Raw genomic sequence first — 22,456 nt, 5'->3', positions numbered from 1 at the left:
CTAATGCTTTGAAGTAGGTCTTTTCATTCAGCAACAGGATTCGGCTTCTCGGTCAGCAGAACATTCACTGCAGTGAGGACTGCCTGGGAGTTTGTGTGTCTGCAAACCCTATGACAGTCTCTCTCTCTCTCTCTCTCTCTCTCTCTCTCTATATATATATATATATATATATATATATATATATTGTATTTTTTGTATTTTGTATTTCTTTTTATCACAACAGATTTCTCTGTGTGAAATTCGGGCTGCTCTCCCCAGGGAGAGCGCGTCGCTACACTACAGCGCCACCCTTTTTTTTCTTCTTTTTTTGTGTGTATTTTTCCTGCGTGCAGTTTTATTTGTTCTTCCTATTGACGTGGATTTTTCGACATAAATTTGCCAGGAACAACCCTTTTGTTGCCGTGGGTTCTTTTACGTGCACTAAGTGTGTGCTGCACACGGGACCTCGGTTTATCGTCTCATCCGATTGACTAGCGTCCAGACCACCACTCAAGGTCTAGTGGACTGAGGGGGAGAAAATATCGGCGGCTGAGCCGTGATTCGAACCAGCGCGCTCAGATTCTCTCGCTTTCTAGGTGGACGCGTAACCTCTAGGCCATCACTCCACTCTCTCTCTCTATATATATATATATGACGTGTGTAATAGCCGAGTGGTTAAAGCGTTGGACTTTCAATCTCAGTGAGGGTCCCGGGTTCGAACTTGATCTCGGTAACGCCGGGGTGGAGATTTTTCCGATCTCCCAGGTCAACATTATGTGCAGACCTGCTTGTGCCTGAACCCACTTCGTCAGTGTGTATACGCAAGTAGAAGATCAAATACGCACGTTAATGATCCTATCCATGTCAGCGTTCGGTGAGTTATCAATGTGTGGAAACAAGAACATGCCCAGTATGCACACCCCCGAAAGCGGAATATGGCTGCCTACATGGCGGAGTAAAAACGGTCATAGACGTAAAAGCCCACTCATGTACACATGAGTGAACGTGGGAGTTGCACTGAATCCACGAACAAAAAAGTTATATATATATAGTATAAATGTGTGTGTGTGTGTGTGTGTGTGTGTGTGTGTGTGTGTCAGTCACAGTGTGTGTGTGTGTGTGTGTGTGTGCGTGCGTGCGTGTGTCAGTCACATTGTGTGTGTGTGTGTGTGTGTGTGTGTGTGTGTGTGTGTGTGTAGATGTAAATATGTATGATCTCAGAGGTTCACACAAACACTCAATCAATGAATCAATTAATTTCATTTCCCGAAGGTTACACAATAAGCAAACATTGATTTTTGTTGTTGTTGTTGTCGTGAATGTTGTTACTTTTTCAGTTTCATCCACTGAGGTGCACACACACACACACACATATATATGTATATACAGATATATTACATCCACTGAGGTGCACACACACACACACACACACACATGTATATACAGATATATTACATTATGTATATTATCATATTTTTTCTTCCTTTTTTTTCAGAAAAGGAAAACCAAAGATACTTTCTTCTTTTTTCTTCTTCTTCCTTAAAAAAAAAAAAAAAAAAAAAAAAATCAGGAAGCATAAATTCTATTACATTGACGTAGGCCTCCTAGTATCTGTCTGACATCTATAAAATGGACATTTTCTTGCGGCCGTAGTCTGCAGCGTTTGTGATGGTATGCTGTCAGTGTTCTTAAATGACTTAGTGTATTTGTGTAAATGTGTGTAGGAATGTCGTCTGGGCATAAATGCATTTACATACCACATAAAGCAAACAGTTGATGAGTGTTATGTTCACATTATGAATGCATTTACATACCACATAGAGCAAACAGTCGATGAATGTTTTGTTCACGTTATGCCGGAATGGACATAATAGTCTTTTGGGGTTATTCCCTTCTTTCCTCAATTACATATGTATGTGCCCACATATATGCCAGTCCATAACTTGATCACGATGTGCAAACAAAGAAAAACAACAACAAAAAACAAAAACACCAAAAACGCCCTTCATGGCTGCCACTACGATCTGTAAACCAGGAGACGGGGTTAATTCAGCCCCATCCTCTTCACACGCTTCCCAATTTTTTTTCTTTTTCTGTCTCATCATCTGCACCGTTTCAGTGGCATTACTCCCACGCCGCTCATTTAGATCCCCAGGCCCATACACGGCCACACCCGAGTTCGTCCGTCACAGTTCCAGTGTCGGCAGTCCACAGGGAACCATCAATGTTAGGTTGCAGGAGGCCACACACCAAAGGAGACCCTGCACTGCTGCTGAGTCACTTCGGTGCTGTTCAGTGGTGCCTGTTCTGATTTAACGTAATTTGGACACCTCCTACTAAGCCCCCTACTAACGACAATAATGGCTTAGTCGCGGAGCTAGACTGTGTGAGCGTCCCTCCCAGAGTGGAGACTGCCACCACGTCCCCCAAACAACAGCCCCCCATGAATCTGCCGACACTGAAGACATTGACAGGACTCATCCCAAGCATGGAAGTGGAGGGGTATCGAAACTGAGGTCACCATGAGAGAAGGGCATGAAAGGCCACAGACTTTGAGACTGTTTTGTTTATATTGATGATGACGAAGGAGGAGGAAGATGACAATGACGATGTTACTATGGAGGTCCATTTTTGGTTTGGGACTGCGTGACAAGGCTGTACTCTATGCTTCCTGTCATAATGATGTCCCAGCATTAACCAGGCCCGAGAGATACAGACACTTGCAGTGTTGGTCAGGTAATCAGAGCAACACACACAAAACGCATCCTTGAAGTGGATGACACTCGACTTTGTGGTCCCACTCTCCCCATTTAAGCACACAGCACACTCAACTCTGGGTAGGAGCCGGCCATGGGCTGAAAAACCCACCTCCGCTGGGATTTGAACCCGCGTCCTCCCAGCCGTCACTCCGCGACGTTAACCACTTTGTCACAGCGGCTGGTTTACATATATATATATATGTGTGTGTGTGTGTGTGTGTGTGTGTGTGTGTGTGTGTGTGTGTGTGTGTGTGTGTGTGTGTGTGTGTGTGTGTGTGAGTGTGTGTGTGTGCATACATTGTGTGTGTGTGCATAACGTATATCTGAGAAAGGAAGTTTTCTTATCATCCGAAAGTAGAACATTGGTTTGATTAGACCCACAATGAATGAACACAGTAAATGAAGTGGGGTGCATTACTGTAAAAAACAAAACAAAAAGAACCAAAAAACCCTAACAAATGAAGTGTATCTGAGTCCCTCAGATGCCTTCTGCATGGGACCCCATGTTTTGCATGATTCTGCATTTGTTTGCACATCCCATGATGCTAAATGTCTTTATTACAAACACCACAAACCAAATAAACATATCGTGATGACACCTAAAATGATTTTATCAGATGCAGATGTTTTCAATTAAAAGGTAACCTGGTTAGATATTGATAAAGTAAAACTTGCAGGCCCAAATTACAGTGGGTAAATTCCCCAAGATAAACGCCATGACCTGATAGTCTTTAAGTTTCATTTTCTCAAGGAAATCCATATACACTACACACCATCTGCTAAACAGATGCCTGACCAGCAGCAAGCCCAACATGGTTAGTCAGGCCTTTAGTGCAGGCATGAATATATATTTGTGAACCTATCAGAGTGAATTATTCTACAGAATTTTGTCAGAGGATAACACTCCTGTTGTCAGGGTGCTTTTTCACTGTGCCAAGTGCATGCTGCATACGGGACCTCGGTTTCTTTTTTTGTGTGTGTGTGTGTGTGTGTTTTTTTTGCTGCCCCATCATCTGCACCGTTTCAGTGGCATTACTCCCACGCCGCTCATTTAGATTCCCCCATACACGGCCACACCTGGGTTCATCCGTCACAGTTCCAGCGTCGGCAGTCCACAGGGAACCATCGATGTTAGGTCGCCAGGATGCCACACACGGGACCTTAGTTTCTTGTCTCATCTAATTGGAGGTCGTAAGATATGAAAATATCTTCTTTTTTTTTCAATAAAGTTTATGAAATTATTTCTTACAGATCCCACAGCCACATATCATCTCATAACAACAACAGATACATTCATGGAAATCGAAGACTGAGGAAAATCATTTTTATGTTTTTTCAAAGAAGTTTATTACACTTATCTCTTGCAGATCTCATACACACACACTGACCCACTAAAGACCCCCACAAGACATACATCCATCAAAACAGTAGGCATGTAATTGGGATGTACGTCTCAAACACACACATTCTCTCATTCCAGACTCCCTCAGAAAGTACATCCATCAGTCAGCAGGCCTGTAATTAGGATCCAGGTAATTATAATCACTGGAAATGCCCATCAAACACCAGACATGTAATTAGGATCCAGGTAATTATAATCAATGGAAATTCCCATCAAACACCAGGCATGTAATTAGGATCCAGGTAATTATAATATCTGGAAATGCCCATCAAACACCAGACATGTAATTAGGATCCATCCAGGTAATAATAATCACTGGAAATGCCCATCAAACACCAGACATGTAATTAGGATCCAGGTAATTATAATCACTAGAAATGCCCATCAAACACCAGACATGTAATTAGGATCCAGGTAATTATGATATCTGGAAATGCCCAAACACCCGACATGTAATTAGGATCCATCCAGGTAATTATAATCACTGGAAATGCCCATCAAACACCAGACATGTAATTGGGATCCAGGTAATTATAATCACTGGAAATGCCATCAAACACCAGACATGTAATTAGGATCCATCCAGGTAATAATAATCACTGGAAATGCCCATCAAACACCAGACATGTAATTTGGATCCAGGTAATTATAATCACTAGAAATGCCCATCAAACACCAGACATGTAATTAGGATCCAGGTAACTGTAATAACTGGAGGTGTCAATCAAACAGCAGGCCTGTAATTGGGGCCCAGGTAATTGTAATTACTGCATCAAAAACAGCTGGCATGTAACTGAGATCCAGGTATTTGTAATTACTGGAGGTGTCAATAAAACAGCAGGCCTGTAATTGGGACCCAGGTAATTGTAATTACTGCATCAAAAACAGCAGGCATGTAACTGAGATCCAGGTAACTGTCATCACAGAGGTGTCTATCACACAGCAGGCATGTAATTGGGATCCAGATAATTGTAATTACTGGAGGTGTCCTTGTTGCTGAAGTTGAGGTAGTCTTGGTCGGGCGCTGACTTGTTCCATGTCCTCTTCACGGGACGCATGCGGTGACTGGAGTTGTGAGGGGCTGTGTCAAATGCGTCCAGGCTGAAACACAGCATGTTGGTTCGTTCAGTAGAAGTGAAGGGTCAACAACAAATACATGCGTTATGTGTGCATTCACACACACACACACACACACTCACACAAACACACACTCACAAAGTCATAAACAAACAAAAACAAACAAACACACATGCAGCACCCCTGTCCCCATTTTCCACACACACACTCATTCTCTCTCTTTTTGTAAAATGGGCCAGATGCCTCTACAATTAAACTATTCTGAGTTCTGTCTTTGCAAGAAATTTAAACTGCATTTCTTCATGGAACATTTATTAGACAGGAGATTGCATTTTTGTAGAGCCTTATTTACAGCTGCCAGCTTTTGAACATAATCATAGGATTGAGATATAACAATACTGATAATTATACATTCTATTTGTGCTGTACCACTTTAACTTATTGAGCCCTGAACCCGAGAATTGCTCTGGCTTCAAAATTCAAAACGGCAAAAGAGACGACGTTAACAGCTTTTCACCCCAATTACCATCATCAAAATATTGCAAGCAGAAGGCTCTTATATTGAAGAAGTAAATGTTGACAAAGAATACCACAATTCTGACGACGGAAGCTAAAGGTTAGGTCATTCAGACACCCACTGGACATCCGAGGGGTCTGTGTAGAGGAGAAGAGAGAACTGGCCGTACTGAGTGAGTTAAAATGGTGTTCACGATCCTACACATATGCATAAACCATAAGGAAGGGAAACTAACTTCAGTATTTCTTGATGAGTTCACACATAATCTGGAAGAAAAACAATATAATATGAATATATTTTCTGGTGGGTTTTTTTCCACCTCTATATAATATGGAAGCCTGCCAAGGCTGTGAAATCCTCACAGGGTTGAAAGGGTTAACCACACAACCGCCACACCCACGCCAACACCTGCCGCTCACCTGTTGAAGCAGGTGTTGCAGAAGTCCAGAGAGGTGGTGGAGGGGCAGTCCACACAGTGCCACCTGAGGCCCACGATCGGGGCACACCCACACCGGTCACACTGAAACACACCACACACAGCTCACTTCAGTTCACTTCAGTTTCTGGAGGAGACGTCACTGCATTCACAGTGCTTTATCTATATATATATACGCTACACCACATCTCAGCCTAGGAAGATGCTTGACCAGCAGTGGTAACCCAATGTATTTAGTCAGATCGTGAGGAAAATATGATCTAAAGAATAATCAAAGTAACGAATAAACAAATGAATAAACAAATAAATGAATAAATACATAAAATAAATAACAATAATAACAACAATAATAATGTATAAACACTGAAAGATAAATACTTTAAAATATAGTGCAGAGGAAGACAACTGAAAGGCAAAAGACAGAGACAAAAACATGAAAGAAAATGTGGCCACACTCAGTAAATCGCCATTGTGCTCACCCACACACGCCAACTCTCTGTGTCCCCCCCCCCCCCCTTTTTTTTTTGCTGCCCCATCATCTGCACCGTTTCAGTGGCATTACTCCCACGCTGCTCACTTAGATTCCCCCATACATGGCCACACCCGGGTTCGTCCGTCGCAGTTCCAGCATCGGCAGTCCACAGGGAACCATCGATGTTAGGTCGCCAGGAGGCCACACACCAGAGGAGACCCTGCACTGCTGCTGAGTCACTTCGGTGGTGTTCAGTGGTGCCTGTTCTGTTTTAACGTACTTAGGACACCACCTACTAAACCCCCTACTAACGACAATAATGGCTTTGTTGCGGAGCCAGACTGAGTGAGCGTCCCTCCTCTGCGTCCCCTTTTAGTTTTTAGAGTACCCTTTACCTACACTGAAACACAGCCAGTTGCTCAAGGAGGCATCAATGCATTTAGACTAATCCCTATATATACCCTACACCACATCTGCGAAGCAGATGCCTGACCAGCAGCGTAACCCAATGTGCTTTGTCAGGCCTTGAGTGAAAAAGAAAGAAAATAAGATAAATAAATAAACAAACCAATGAATAAATGAATAACCCATTTCATCAGGAGCAAAACATTGTAATCTCATTCACTCCACACCAAGTAATTTTCAAGTGGGGAGTTAAAATGAATAGATAAATAAACAAGTGATTTACTAAATAAATAAGGAAAAAAAAGAAAAAGAAAAAGGAACGAAAAATGAATAAATAAAAGAAAAGAAAATTATATGAATAATAATAAAGATATCACTGATAAATAAATAAACAATAAAAACACACACACACACATTCCCATGTATCACAGATCCCACGACACAAACACACACACACATTCTTCACTCTTACAGTTCCTGCACCCCTGATCACAAACACACACGCACACAAACACACCCTCTCCCCCCTAACCCTGCCCCCCTCCCCCCACAAATCCTCACACAGTACCTTGAAACCCTGGTGCAGTGGTAAGGAAGGGTCCATCTGCAGTCTCTCATCGCGCAGATTTTTCAGTTGTTGCAATTCCTTGTACTCCGCCGTCAGTCGCAGTTCGTCAGGAAAGTCCTCCTCATCCTGTGACATCACCCACACAGGGCACTCTCCTTTAGGTACCTTATTGTTTGTGGTTTCCGGTATGCAGTGGGGTTTTTTTGTCTCAAGGGTTGCAATACTTATAGCGACACATTCACACACACACACACACACACACACACACACACACACGACATTGTATAGACTGGTAAGACAAAGCGCTGACACACACTGGACAGGCTGGTAACACACACACACACACATACACACACACACACACACACCTATCAAATACTTGTCATGTGTCCAAGAACAAGACAAGTTGTCTTAAAAAAAACACCAAAAAAACACCTCACGTTCCACTGAACACGCATTCGAGGTCCCTAGATGTTTTGAATAATTATCTATCACCCTGACAAATTTCTGTATGTTTCAATCAAAGACGGGCTGGTATCTACCTTTGATTGATCATGTTTTTGTTACAATGAGCATGGTTTATCCTATTATAGGAAAGTTTGAGGTGGTTACAGTTTACTCTCAGACAGTCCAATCTTTCACATCTCTTCCTTTTAACCTCTCCCACTTTTTATATTTCTTTCCCTGTCTCAAGTCATCCTACCACCTCTTTCCATCTTCCCCACCCCCACGTGCACGCATACTCATAGTACATTTTCCCACCCCTGTCTAATAATGCTTAACAGAGAAAAGACGTTCAACTAAAGAACGAAAAAAAACGCACATATACACATACTACATTCCCCCCCACCTCCCCCCAGCCTTACAACACTTAACAGTGAAAAAAGGTAAAACTAAAGAAACACACACACACACACACACACACACACACACACACACACACTGTACAGGCTGTCAAAACAAACTGACTACACACAAACACACAGCCACACCGTACAGGCTAGCACACCACACATTTCCGTCAACACAAAGTAACACCCTCTCCTCTTGTTCCAGACATGTCGTAAGAAGACGCAACGTACACAAAACAAACACATGCACTGCAACCCCCCACACCCCCCTTTTTCCTCACCGAAAGATCCTTTCCACCTCCGGCACCGACGCCAGCCCCCTCCTCCCCCACAACACCATCCCCTGTGGGGTCCGCCACACTCTGCTCGCCATGCGGCACCGAGGGCACCACCTCCCCTATCCCCATCATCGTATCCTCCCCGTCCTCCTTCATCATCACAGGGGGCTTGTAGCGCTGCAGGAAGGTCGACTCCCGATACAGCCAGTTGTGGCGCTGGTGTCGGTGCGTGGCCTGTGGGAGGAAGAGGAGAATTGTTGTATTGGGTCGTTTACCTTTTGCATTGACTGGCTGTTTGTTGAGCTCACACGGTTCATTTGTGTGTTTCATTCTCTGGTTCTGGTATCTTTCTTGTTTGTCTTGGGGCACACGTCATCGACAGGTGGTGGAGTCTAGTGATTTCTTAATTTTTAAAAAATTTTTTATTGCAGTCATTTCAAATTCTTTAATGGATTGACATTTTCTCATTATTTCATCATTGACTTGTTTGATTTCAACTGTTGACACAGCTCACTGAACTGTATATGTGTGTGTTATCGTGTTCCTTTGTTTCTTCACTTCATTGCTGCTTTTTGCTTTGGGGAGTCTGACTCCGTAAAGATTGGTGGTGGTTGCATCGTATTTTCTAGTTTTAGCGTTTGCTTGTTTTGACTTACAGCTGTTTGCTTAGCTCATTTTATTGTGTATTTGTATTTCTTTTTACATTCATCATACTTTGGGGGATGCTTAAAAAAAAAAAAGGGGGGGAGTGGGGGGTGGGACCACAATTTTATTTTGTTTTGTGAATGGAGCAGAATAAGTGGGGGATACCTAAAGGCTCCAGCTGTACAGATACTGTCTGACAGGTGCAACAGCCGAACGGTTAAAGCGTTGGACTTTCAATCTGAGGGTCCCAGGTTTGAATCTCGGTGGCGCCCGGTGGGTAAAGGGTGGAGATTTTTCCAATCTCCAAGATCAACATATGTGTAGACCTGCCAGTGCCTGAACCCCTTTCGTGTGTACAAGCACGCAGAAGATCAAATATGCACGTTAAAGATCCTGTAATCCATGTCAGTGTTCGGTGGGTTATGGAAACAAGAATATACCCAGCATACACACCCCAGAAGACTGAGTATGGCTGCCTACATGGCCAGGTAAATTAACAGAACGGTCATACACGTAAAATGCTACATGTCAGTCTGAGTGTGTATGGGTGCATGCCTGAAATCTGATTGAATGACACAGGAAATGAATGATGAGTGCCCAGTGGCAGCCGTCAGCTGGCTCTACCCAGGTAGGCAGACTGTTGTGTAAATGACCCCGTGCTTGTAAAGCACTTAGAACTTGGTCTCTGACCGAGGACAGGCTCTATATAAGTATCCATATCAATCAATCAATCAGTTGCATTGTGCTGTATTGTGTTGCACTGTATGTATTATATTGTCTTGTGTGGTTGCACTGTAATGTATTGTAGTGTATTGTATTGTATTGCACAGTATGTATTGTACTGTGTTGGGTTGGGTTGGGTTGGGCTGTGCTGCATTGTACTGTACTGTACTGTATTGCTGCATTGTATTGTACTGTATGGCATGATACTGTATAGTATCATACTGCGTTGTACTGTTCTGGAAACAAATGATGAGTGCACACAATGGCAGCTGTCAGTCAGCTCTACTAAGGTAGGCAGTGTGTTGTGCAAATGACCCTGTGTTTGTAAAGCGCTTACAGCTTATCTCCAGCTGAGGTCTGGCTCTATATAAGTATCCCTATCATTCAATCATTCACAGTATCTCATTGTACTGTATTGCATCATATTGCACTTCTTCTTCTTCTGCATTGGTGGGTTGCAACTCCCACGTTCACTCGTATGCACACGAGTGGGCTTTTACGTATATGACCGTTTTTACCCCGCCATGTAGGCAGCCATACTCCATTTTCGGGGGTGTGCATGCTGGGTATGTTCTTGTTTCCATAACCCACCGAACGCTGACATGGATTACAGGATCTTTAACGTGCGTATTTGATCTTCTGCTTGCATATACACATGAGGGGGTTCAGGCACTAGCAGGTCTGCACATATGTTGACCTGGGAGATCGTAAAAATCTCCACCCTTTACCCACCAGGCGCCATCACCGTGATTCGAACCCGGGACCCTCAGATTGACAGTCCAATGCTTTAACCACTCGGCTATTGCACCCGTCATCATATTGCACTGTATTGCACTGTATTGTACTGCACTGTATTGCATTGCACTGTATTGTATGGTGTTGTGTTGGTGGATTCTTGGTGCAGCCAGTTGTGGCGCTGGTGTCAGTGTGTGGCCTGCCAGACAAAGGGGAGGGGGAGGAGGTGGAGTGTATTGTATACCATTGCATAGTATTGTATCATGTTGAGTTGTGTTGTGTCAGGTTAGGTTGTGTTGTGTTGTGTTGTAAGGGTGGACTCCTGATACAGCCAGTTTAATGTTTATTGTAAAGTGCTTTGAGCTCTCTTTAAGGGAGGAAAGCGCTCAACAAATGTTCATTATTATTATTATTAGTTGTGGCACTGGTGTTGGTGTGTGGACAATGGGAGGAGCAGGAGCAGTGTGCTGTATGGCATTGTCATGTTGTATTGTGTTGTGTTGCACTGTATGTACTGCATTATGTTGTGTTGCATTGTATTGCACTGCAATGCATTGCATTGCGTTGCCTTGTGTTGTGTTGCACTGCATTGAATTCCATTGTATTGTACTGTGCTGTGCTGCATTGTATTGAATTGCATTGCATCATATTTTGTATTGCATTGTACTGCATTGCACTGCATTGTGTTGTGTTACACTGTATTTCTGTAACAAAACATTTCTCTGCGTGAACTTTGGGGGGCGGCTCTCCCCAGGGAAAGTGTGTTTTCACTGTGTAGCCCCCATCCTCATTCTTGTATCAATGAGTGATCTTTCAGATATATGACTGTTTTTACTCTGCCATATAGGCAGTCAAAATCTGTCACTGGGGGTGTGCATGCTAGGTATTTGTATTTGTATTCCTTTTTTATCACAACAGATTTCTCTGTGTGAAATTCGGGCTGCTCTCCCCAGAGGAGCGCGTCGCTATACTACAGCACCACCCATTTTTTTGTATTTTTTCCTGTGTGCAGTTTTATTTGTTTTTCCTGTTGAAGTGGATTTTTCTACAGAATTTTGCCAGGATCAACCCTTTTGTTGCTGTGGGTTCTTTTACGTGCGCTAAGTGCATGCTGCACACAGGACCTCGGTTTATCATCTCATCCGCATGACTAGTGTCCAGACCACCACTCAAGGTCTAGTGGAGGGGGAGAAAATATCGGCGGCTGAACCGTGATTTGAACCAGCGCACTCAGATTCTCTTGCTTCCAAGGCGGACGCGTTACCTCTAGGCCATCACTCCACGCTGACCGAGTATGTTTGTGTTTCCACAACCCATCAAACACTTGACATGGATTACAGGATTTTTTACATGACCTTTTGCATGTTTACATACACACAGAGGAATAAGGCCAAAGCAGGACTGCACAAATATGTTGACCGAGGAGAACGGAAAAAATCTTCACCCTTAACTCTTTCATCACCACAGGCGACTTCAGCCGACTAAACAGTTCACTGCCATAGGTGACTTTGGTCAACACAGAGAGGTTATGTTAAACGAAAATTTTTCACATCAAACAAAGACTGACAGCTGAAGCCAACTTTCCAGTATTACAGGATATTGACTAACATGCCTCCCTTGACCGAGTCTGAACAAGTATTGAACAAAGACTAACAACAGCAGCCAACTTTCCTGTGCGATAGGATGACTGACCTTACGCCCCTCGACATGAAAAAGTCCACTGTTGTTCTGGCACGAACAGAATCATATGACTAAGAGCGCTGAGTCCAAAATATTTGGTGGTGGGTCATGCTTTTTACACAGAAACTAGGCAGTGAAAAAGTTAATCCACCGGGGGCACAAATACAAGGATCAAACCCAGAACCCTTATCAGGAGGAACTTACCTTCTTGGCTTAAATAATTTTTAACTGTTCAACAGTACACATGATTAAAATGCAAAGAAAGAAAACAGCATCAACAAGCTTAAAGCTTATACTGTGCTCACATGTTGCACTTCAATTTTAACATGACGGCTGATGAACCACATTATCATTTGTATCAAATAACTTATTCCTAAACAGTAAGAAAAGAAATAAAACTAATACATGCACAACTAAGTGCTGCAAACAATGTCAACATGAAATTGAATTTAAATTCAAACTGACCTTCTTGATGCGAGGCCCAACACGGTTCGGAACCCGACCAGGCACTGGCAGTTTGTTCCTCTCCAGCTTCTGGAAGTACTTCTGCACTCGGCTTGCGATCTGTCAAGTCAGAAACAGACACAATTTGACCTGTTTCATCAGTCAACAGTTAAAAAAAAAGACACAATTTGACCTGTCTCATCAGTCAACAGTTAAAAAACAGACACAATTTGACCCATTTCATCTGACAACAGTCAATTACAGACACAATTTGACCCGTTTCATCCCAAGCTAAGCTCAATTGTGTCATTACTCCAGACCAAGTGATTTTCAAGCGTCGAGTCTAAAACAGACAACATAAACCTATTTTTATCCCGAAGCAAAGCTCAGTTATCTCAACAGATACAATTTGACCTGCTTCATCTGTCAACAGTCAAAAACAGACACAATGTGACCCGTTTCATCTCTGATCTGTCAACAGTAAAAAAAACAAAACACACACAAAAAAAACCCAAACACAACCAGACACAACTTGACCCGCTTCATCTGTCAACCGTCAAAAAACAAAACTATTTGAGCCATTTCATCAGTAAACAGTCAAAAACAGACACAACTTGAGCCGTTTTATCTGTCAACAGGCAAAAACAGACAATTCATCCTGAGCAAAACTAAGTTATCTCAATACTCCAGACCAAGTAATGCTCAAATGGTGAGACAAAAACAGACACATTAACCCATTTCATCCTGAGCAAAACTACGTAATCTCATTACTCCAAACCAAGAAATTTTCAAGGTAAGTATGCCTTTAACATAACTATGGAATATAACAAGTTTGTGGAAAAATGGGCACTTTATAACTGTTTGATACAAGATTAAGCTTTTCAATGCTACCTTGGAACTTTGACATTGAACATATATTGTTTTGCTGTTATAGATTTGTCAGTACTTAGAACTTAATTATATGCTTACCCTATACTTTCTAATGCACAAAACATATAAATTCTGTATCTGTAAACATTTGTCTGAATAAAAAATGTTGAAAAAAAAATGAAAAAAAGAAGAAGAAATTTTCAAGGGATGAAGGCTGAAAAAAAGTTTTTTTAAGTCAGAAAAATATTCAGTACAATCTGGCTTCTGTTGTAATATTTCGTGTGCATGTTGTAAAATGATTACTGAAGCATGTGTGAATAGAACTGGTTAGTTTGTACTACAAGAAACAAAACGAAGGAAACAAAACACTGAACTGAGAGTAAGGTTCATGAATTCATCATCCTGTGGGCTGTACAAGTGACAATCCACAAACCTGCCATGAAGTGAATTCACCACTGCAGGTAACTATCCCAACACAACCAACCAGTTTCAGTTTGTTTCACTTTTTGAAGGAGGCGTCACTGCGTTTAGACAAATCCATACATGCTACACATGCATAACCCAATGCATATATATTTGTGTACCCTCCAGGGTGGATTTCTTCTACAGTAATTTGCCAGGGGGGCAACTCTATTGTTGCCAAGGGTTCTTCTTTGCAGCGCCAAGTGTGTGATGCACACAGGACCTCAGTTTATCATCTAATCTGAATGACAAAACACTCAAAATTTAATGGATTTTCTGGTCAAAATTAGGAGAAAGGGTGGTGAGAACAGGAACTGAACCCAGACCCTTAAGGACACTGCACTGGCAGATAAATGTTTAACCGTTCTGCCACCTTCTCCCTTGGTCAGTGGTGCAGATAATGAGGAAGTAAAAAAAACAAAAAAACCAACAAAAAAAACAACCACCAAAAAAACAACCCAATAACAAAACAACTGCCCACATACCTGCTGGGGTGTGCGATCACCAAAAGCTGCAGCAATCTTCCTCCATCGCCTGGCTTCCACCTCCTCTGGAGGGAACTTGATCAATAGTTCGTCCAGCCTGCAAGCACAGGATCCATCATCACACACTGGAGTACACACACACACACACACACATGCATGCTTGTTCACACACACTCACACAAACAACATACACACATGCATGCACAACACACACACACTCACACACACATGCACTACAAACATACACGCAACACACATACACAGGCACATTTATAATTCTCACACACATACATATAAACACACACACATGTAAACACACACACACACACAGAGTTGGCACAGAGGAGTTCCTAAGTTATTTTTGACTCACTTGTGTAAACAAAGTGAGTCTATGTTTTAACCCGGTGTTCGTTTGTCTGTGTGTGTGTGTGTGTGTGTGTGTGTCTGTGTGTCCGTGGTAAACTTTAACATTGACATTTTCTCTGCAAATACTTTGTCAGTTGACACCAAATTTGGCATAAAAATAGGAAAAATTCAGTTCTTTCCAGTCATCTTGTTGAAAACAATATTGCACCTCTGGGATGGGCATAAAAAAATTAAAAAAAGAAGCCTAATTATATGCAAACTGCATTTACTGTTATATTTATATTTTTTGTATTCTCTAAACTTGGCACTTTGATCTGATATTCTGACACAACAACAACAAGAGGAGTCATTATTATCATTTTTGTTTTAACAGGAACTTCTTTTGCTAAGCATGGAATTTTTATTTATTTTGCAAACGTTTTGGTGCAGATTGTAAAAAAGGGAAATTACTCTGTAATTAATGCTAGGGGACTTAATTTATCACAAGTGAGTCTTGAAGGCCTTGCCTCTCTTGTTTTTGTTTTGTTTTGTTTTGAAGAGGGCAACACACACAAAGACTGACCTCTTCTGCTCATCCGGTGTCCACAACTTGTTGAAAGTGGACGATTTGGACTCATCTTTGAAGCGACCCCTCACGTAGCCTTCTGCCACAGTACCCTCCCCTGCATAAGTGTCTCCCTCTAGATTGCTCTTGAGTCGCTGCAGGTGTTCATCTGAAGGGGGATAAACTATGGCACTCACTGTCAAGTTCGTGTGAAGAAAACATGGCACTGAGTGTAATGTTCATGTGATGGGAAAGAAAAGATGGCACTGTCATGTTCATGTGATGGCAAAAAAAACTAAACATTGCACTGATTGTCATGTTCATGGCACTGACATGTCATCTTCTTCTTCTTCTTCTGCATTCATGGGCTGCAACTCCCACATTCACTCATATATATATATATATATACGTAGTGGGCTGCAACTCCACATTACTAGTATATATATATATATATATATATATATATATATATATGCCAGTGGGCTTTTACGTGTATGACCGTTTTTAACCCGCTATGTTGGCAGCTATACTCCGCTTTCAGGGGTGTGCATGCTGGGTATGTTCTTGCTTCCATAACCCACCGAATGCTGACATGGATTACAGGATCTTTAACGTGCGTGTTTGATCTTCTGCTTGCGTATACACACGAAGGGGGTTCAGTCACTTAGCAGGTCTGCACATATGTTGACCTGGGAGATCGTAAAAATCTCCACCCTTTACCCACCAGGCACCATCACCGTGATTCGAACCCGGGACCCTCAGATTGAAAGCCCAACGCTTTAACCATTTGGCTATTACGCCTGTCATGTCATGTTCATGTGATGGGAAAGAAAACATGGCACTGACGGTCATGTCCATGTGATGGCAAAAACCCCCCACAAAAACCCATTGCACTGACTGTTATATGTTCATGGCACTGACATGTCATGTTCATGTGATGGGAAAGAAAACATGGCACTAAATGTCATGTTCATGTGACGAAAACATGGCACTGAATGTCATGTTCATGTGAAGAAAGCATGGCACTGACTGTCATGTTCATGTGAAGAAAACATGGCACTGAATGTCATGTTCATGTGAAGAAAGCATGGCACTGACGGTTATGTTCATGTGGAAAAAAAAACATGGCATTGTCATGTTCATGTCATGGGAAAGAAAACATAGCACTGACATGTTCATCTGAAAGCGAAGTAAACATGGCACTGTTATGTTCATAATCTGATATATTAAAAAAAAAAAAAAAGGGAAAATTTTTTTGCCCTGACTCTGCAAAACACATGAACATGAAATAACTTCAACTCCTACAGACTGATCCAGAAATCCCCACCAGCTCTGCCTCAGTGAGTTTTAACAGCCAGCCGAAACCAAGGTACTGGACAAGATCTGGAGGAGCCGGAGCATTTCCCTTGCCATCAAACTCAAACTGTACAGATCCTTAGTGCTCGCCATTCTCCTGTATGGATGTGAAAGCTGGACACTGTCAGCTGAGCTTGAAAAGAGGATCCAAGCATTTGAAATGAAATGCTACCGAAAGCTGCTCCGCATCTCATGGGTCGAACACAAGACCAACAACTATGTCCGGAGCAAAGTCAAAGCCTTTGCCGGACATCAAGAACCCCTCCTGGCCACCATCAAAAGGAGGAAGCTGGCCTGGTTTGGCCACGTGACCCGCCACAACACCCTGTGCAAGACCATCCTGCAGGGCACCATCGAGGGTGGAAGAAAGAGGGGAAGACCAAGGAGAAGCTGGACAGATGACGTCAAGACCTGGACTCATCTGAAGATGCCAGAGCTGGTGTCAGAGGCCGAGAGCAGACCAGGCTGGAGGAGAGTGACGTCTGCTGCATCCCTTGTGTTCCCCCCCCCCACGACCCGGTGGGTCACAGGGACAAAAGGAAGGAAGGAAACCAAGATGAGACAGTGACAGGGTACTGAGAAAAGGGAACACTTTTATCTGGGACTATGCTCAGGTGTATAAAGCAATATTTAACTTACCTTCAAAGGATGGTTACTTTCTATTCAGGTTCTATAAAGCTCACAAAAAAGTAAGGTATTTGTAACTGAGGAAAACGACGAGACTATTTTGTCCTTTGGGGACTGATTTCAAGGTAGTACTTCTACAATGAAAAAACAACAACACACTGTTAAATTCATAAACGTTATTGTGACCTATGCAATAAAAAAAAACCCAAAAACAACACAACACAAGCTATTCTTCTTTTTAAATTTTTTTTACAGATATAATAATATAGCATAATCCAAGCCAAGGCAGCCAGAGGGTGGGGGGAAAAACGTGACTGTGGGGGGATGTAACTTCAGGCCATTATGTATTGTGCAAATCATATATGTATATATAGAGAGAGATAAATAGATAGATATATAGATAGATAGACAGATAGATAAGACGGATAGATACACACATACACACACACATACATATACTTTTTTGTTTGTTTGTTAATAAAACTTGTAATTTTTAAAAGTTTACTGTGAAGAGGAGAATAAAGAAAAAGAACCTTCTGCCGTTTCATTCCCATGCTGCTTGAGTCGCGCTGACTGACGATTGGTTCCGAACGACCTGAAGTCCACACTGCTGGTGTACTTTTTCCAGTTAATCTCCGGCAGTTCCGCTATTTTCTGTCTTCCTGGAAGCTGGATCCCCAGATTCCCTGTTCTCTGGAGGCGATCCACAAAGCTGATGGGATCTTCTAACACCTGGACAAACACCACCAAACATTATCTTAAATTATCAATTTGAAAAATACTACACTGGCATGCAAATGCATAGGTCTCTCTGTCTCCCTTTCTTTCTCACATACATGCACACACACACACATATGCAGACAACTTGAAAGTGGTGGATATAATGTTGCAAAAGCATTAGAACCAGGATCATCAGCAAATAATGCATAAATTTACATCAGAAATGGCAGAAACTATCTGAGAATTATGGAACAATGGCTGCAGTCTTTGAAAGTGTTATTTTGTTATCTTTTACTAACCTTTGCTATTACTGTTTGGTACAGAAACATTTCCAAGGCAGAAGTTTCAGCCCTTAACAGAATCGTAAAAACTGCCACCAAGATTACCGGGGCTGATCTACCTTCTCTAGAAGACATACATTATAAGCGGCTACTCAAAAAAGCAAAATCAATCAGCCAGGACGAATCACATCCAGCTTTTGGGATTTTCGAGATGCTCCCCTCTGGTCGACGGTACAGAAGTATAAGGATGAAAACCAATTGCTTCGCCAATAGCTTTTTCCCCAAAGCAGTCAATGCCCTGTCTCTCGAACAAATCCTGTATGATAAATAGAATTGTGCAATCAACAACCATCTACCTGAAGATCTAGTCATCAGCCCCATCCACAAGTTATATGCGGCTTCTGTTCAAACGTGTGTGTGTGTGTGTGTGTGTGTGTGTGTGAGGGAGAGAGAGAGAGAGAGAGAGAGAGAGAGAGAGAGAGAGAGAGAAGTGTGTGTGTGTGTGTGTGTGTGTGTGTGTGTGCATTGCGCGCATGCGTGAATATGCACAAGTTTTTGTATTGATATGCACTTGTATGTATCCTAATTTCTACTGTATCTGTGTTTGTGTACGATTTTCGATTTATGTTCGTACCTTCCCCCCCACCCCCAATATTCCTTGTGACCCTGGTACACTTGGTAATAAAGACATATATTCTATTCTATTCTATTTTTCTTCTTTCTATTTTTTTTTCCATTCATTGTTGAGTTTCACACATCTTTTTTTCATTCTCTCTCCTTTTCCTACCTTTCAGACACTTGGGAGGAATGAGAGTTTGTGCCTCAGTCATGATACAGCAGCTCTCTGTCCTCGGTCAGAATGAAACAACAGCCTGACAAAGATCAATACGATGTAAACCTACCACTGTACCAGTTCCTTTGCTAGATCAGTTCCATGTCTTCCATGACGTATCCAACTGACAATCCATAAAATACATCTACCTGTTCCTGTGCCTGATACAGAAGGTTCTTGTCTTCCATTTGACTGGAAAATCAAACTGAATATCTTGTCATTTGAACGAGAAAAACTGATATTCTGCATGCAGCACACTGTTGGTGCACTGAAAAGGATCCCATGGCAACTAAAGAGTCAATCTCTGGCAAAGGTCTATAGAGGAAATGCACTCTGATACACTTATACAATTATACAGTTATAAATAGCACAATGGGTTATGTTGCTGGTCAGACATCAGCCTAGGAAATGTGGTGTGGTGTATATAGGTTTGTCCAAATGCAGTAACGCCTTCTTGGAAACTTCGACTAAAAACTGATTTCTCAGTTACATGTTAGTCGGACAATAGTCCAAGATCACTGCAATTGTACAAAGTACACTAACCTGTGCACACCTGTTCCTGTGCACAAAGTTCACACCTGTTAACGTGCACACAAAGCACACACCTGTTCCTGTGCCTGGTATAGCAGTTAACTTGCAAACAAAGCACCCACCTGTTCCTGTGCCTGGTATAGCAGGTAATGTGCACACAAAGTGCCTACCTGTTCCTGAGCACACCTGTTAATGTACACACAAAGTGCCTACCTGTTCCCATGTACAAAGTGCATACCTGTTAATGTACACATGATAAAGTGGCCTACCTGTTCCTGTGCTCACCTGTTAATGTGCACACAAAGCCCCTACATGTTCCTGTGCACAAACAGCACACCTGTTAATCATTAATGTACACATAAACCTGTTCCCATGTACAAAGTGCATACCTGTTAATGTACACACAAAGTGCCTACCTGTTCCTGTGCCTGGTACAGCAGTTTACATACACACAAAGCGCCTAACTGTTCCTGTGCCTGGTAAAGCAGTTAATGAACACAAAAATGCATGCCTATTCCTGTGCCTGGTACAGCAGTTAAAGTACACACAAAGCACCTACTTGTTCCTGTGCACACCTGTTAATGTACATACAAAGCGCCTATCTGTTCCTGCACACAAAGTGCTCACTTGTTAACGTACACACAAAGCAGCCTACCTGTTCTTATGCACACCTGTTAATGTACACACAAAGCGCCTACCTGTTCCTGTGCCTGGTACAGCAGCTCCATGTCACTGATGGCTTTGGCACGCTGTGCCTCCAGCACGCAGATGGTGCGTAGCAGCCTGTGGTAGTCTGGGTTGCTCTGCAGGGCCACGTGGTCTGACTCAAAGCAGTATGGGTCACCAAGCGATTCGTCCACGCTGTCATAGTTTGGCGCCTCCCACACTGTTCCAGTCTCGCTCTCCATTTTTTTCCACCCCTACATATTTGGGAGTTATTTTTGTTAAAAGCTAAATCTCCTAATCCCCTTCTCTCCCTCTCTCTGGCCTGAAAGAGGGAGAGAGAGAGAGAAAGAAGAAGAAGAAACAAGTCAAAATTCTTTATTTCAAGGATAACAGGTATGCAGTGGTGTTGTTGTTTTTTTTTACATCCAGTCCCTGCCCTGAACACACACGCACGCGTGCACGCACACACACACACACACACAGAGAGAGAGAGAGAGAGAGAGAGAGAGAGAGCATAAAACGATTTTCAGTTTCCACTGAGTAGTAGGCTTACTAGGCTTACTGAATCAGTGGTGGCCATGTCGGGGCCACGTGCTTTCAACTTCACAACATAACTAATTTCTCGCTGGATGCTGTCGGGGATCAGTTTGCTCATATGTTATACATCTGTTTGAAAGGTTTTAAAGATAGTATCCTGTCGACTTAATACAGTTTTGTGCTCTTATCTCGTTGTGTCCTCTCTGGGCAAACTCTACCATCAAGTGTCAGTCTAGTGAACGCAAATGCGACAGCCGAGTGGCCACGCAATGGAAATTGTACAGTCTTTTTACCACCCACATTACATCAAAGAATAGCTGATTACATTCTGATTTTTCTGTTCAAGATATCCAGCTTATCGTATTTAATAAATGATCACAATAACAAACACAAAGAAACAAATAAAGAGATTCTGTCATCTCACCCTCTTGTTTTGTAGTGTTGACCACAAAGCGACGAACGGTCACTCACGAATGTAACATTGTAGTTATTCCCCTTGTTACGAATTTAAGGGTCCATTCACAGGATCAACGCACGCAATTACATTCGCCTTTGATAAGGTTCCACCTAAACGACTGATACACAAAATGAAGGCAGTATTGTGAGTTCAGTTTAAAGGTGCCGGCCTAAGTGTACGGTGTAATCAGTCCCGATGATACACCACCGGCACCTGCTTTGGGGGATAGAGAGAGAACGACAGAGAGGACTCGGTGGGAAAAGAGTAGATTCCTGGCCACCTTCGCCGAAACTCAGCACGCTGGTCAAGCCTTAAGAGCCTACCATAGGTTTGTGTAAAGCTACAATATATGATATAATATAACAGAACATAATTTTATGTAATGAAGTGAAACATATGCAGAAACGTGAGCAAACTGATTTGAATAAAACTGAACACAAGCCGGGCCGCGCGCGCGCACACACACACACACACAACACTCAATGACACGCTGACGCGCACACTCACACAAGCGCGCGCACACACACACACACACACACACACTCTCTCTCTCTCTCTCTCTCTCTCTCTCTCTCTCTCTTGTTCTACGCACATGCAGCATATTTTAATTCAGCAGTTACACTCTCACTTAGATTCTGTCGATCCAAGAGTGGGTCTGCCGGGAAGTTTAAACACAGTTGCTTCCCTTGGTTCAAAAATCGGCGACTGTTCCCACAGACCACTGCTAGCATGAAACGAAGAACACGTACGA

At 42.5% G+C, this 22,456-nt stretch overlaps 1 protein-coding gene across 1 annotated transcript; it reads right to left on the bottom strand.

Moving 5' to 3' along the window:
- Nucleotides 1-4,060: 4,060 nt before the first annotated feature.
- Nucleotides 4,061-21,704, bottom strand: LOC143284166 (ZZ-type zinc finger-containing protein 3-like). The gene is made up of 10 exons (XM_076590828.1): nt 21,673-21,704; nt 20,744-20,965; nt 18,215-18,413; nt 15,717-15,867; nt 14,789-14,885; nt 12,993-13,091; nt 8,748-8,978; nt 7,616-7,741; nt 6,154-6,254; nt 4,061-5,241 (listed from the first exon to the last, which is right to left on the bottom strand). Exons 2-10 carry the CDS (start codon nt 20,951-20,953, stop codon nt 5,076-5,078), a joined length of 1,380 nt encoding a protein of 459 aa, XP_076446943.1. The 5' UTR covers nt 20,954-20,965; nt 21,673-21,704; the 3' UTR covers nt 4,061-5,075.
- Nucleotides 21,705-22,456: the final 752 nt, after the last annotated feature.

Source organism: Babylonia areolata, chromosome 7, assembly GCF_041734735.1.
Source record: "Babylonia areolata isolate BAREFJ2019XMU chromosome 7, ASM4173473v1, whole genome shotgun sequence".
Taxonomy (NCBI): Eukaryota; Metazoa; Mollusca; class Gastropoda; order Neogastropoda; family Buccinidae; genus Babylonia; species Babylonia areolata.
This window is presented reverse-complemented; position numbering and strand designations above follow the sequence as displayed.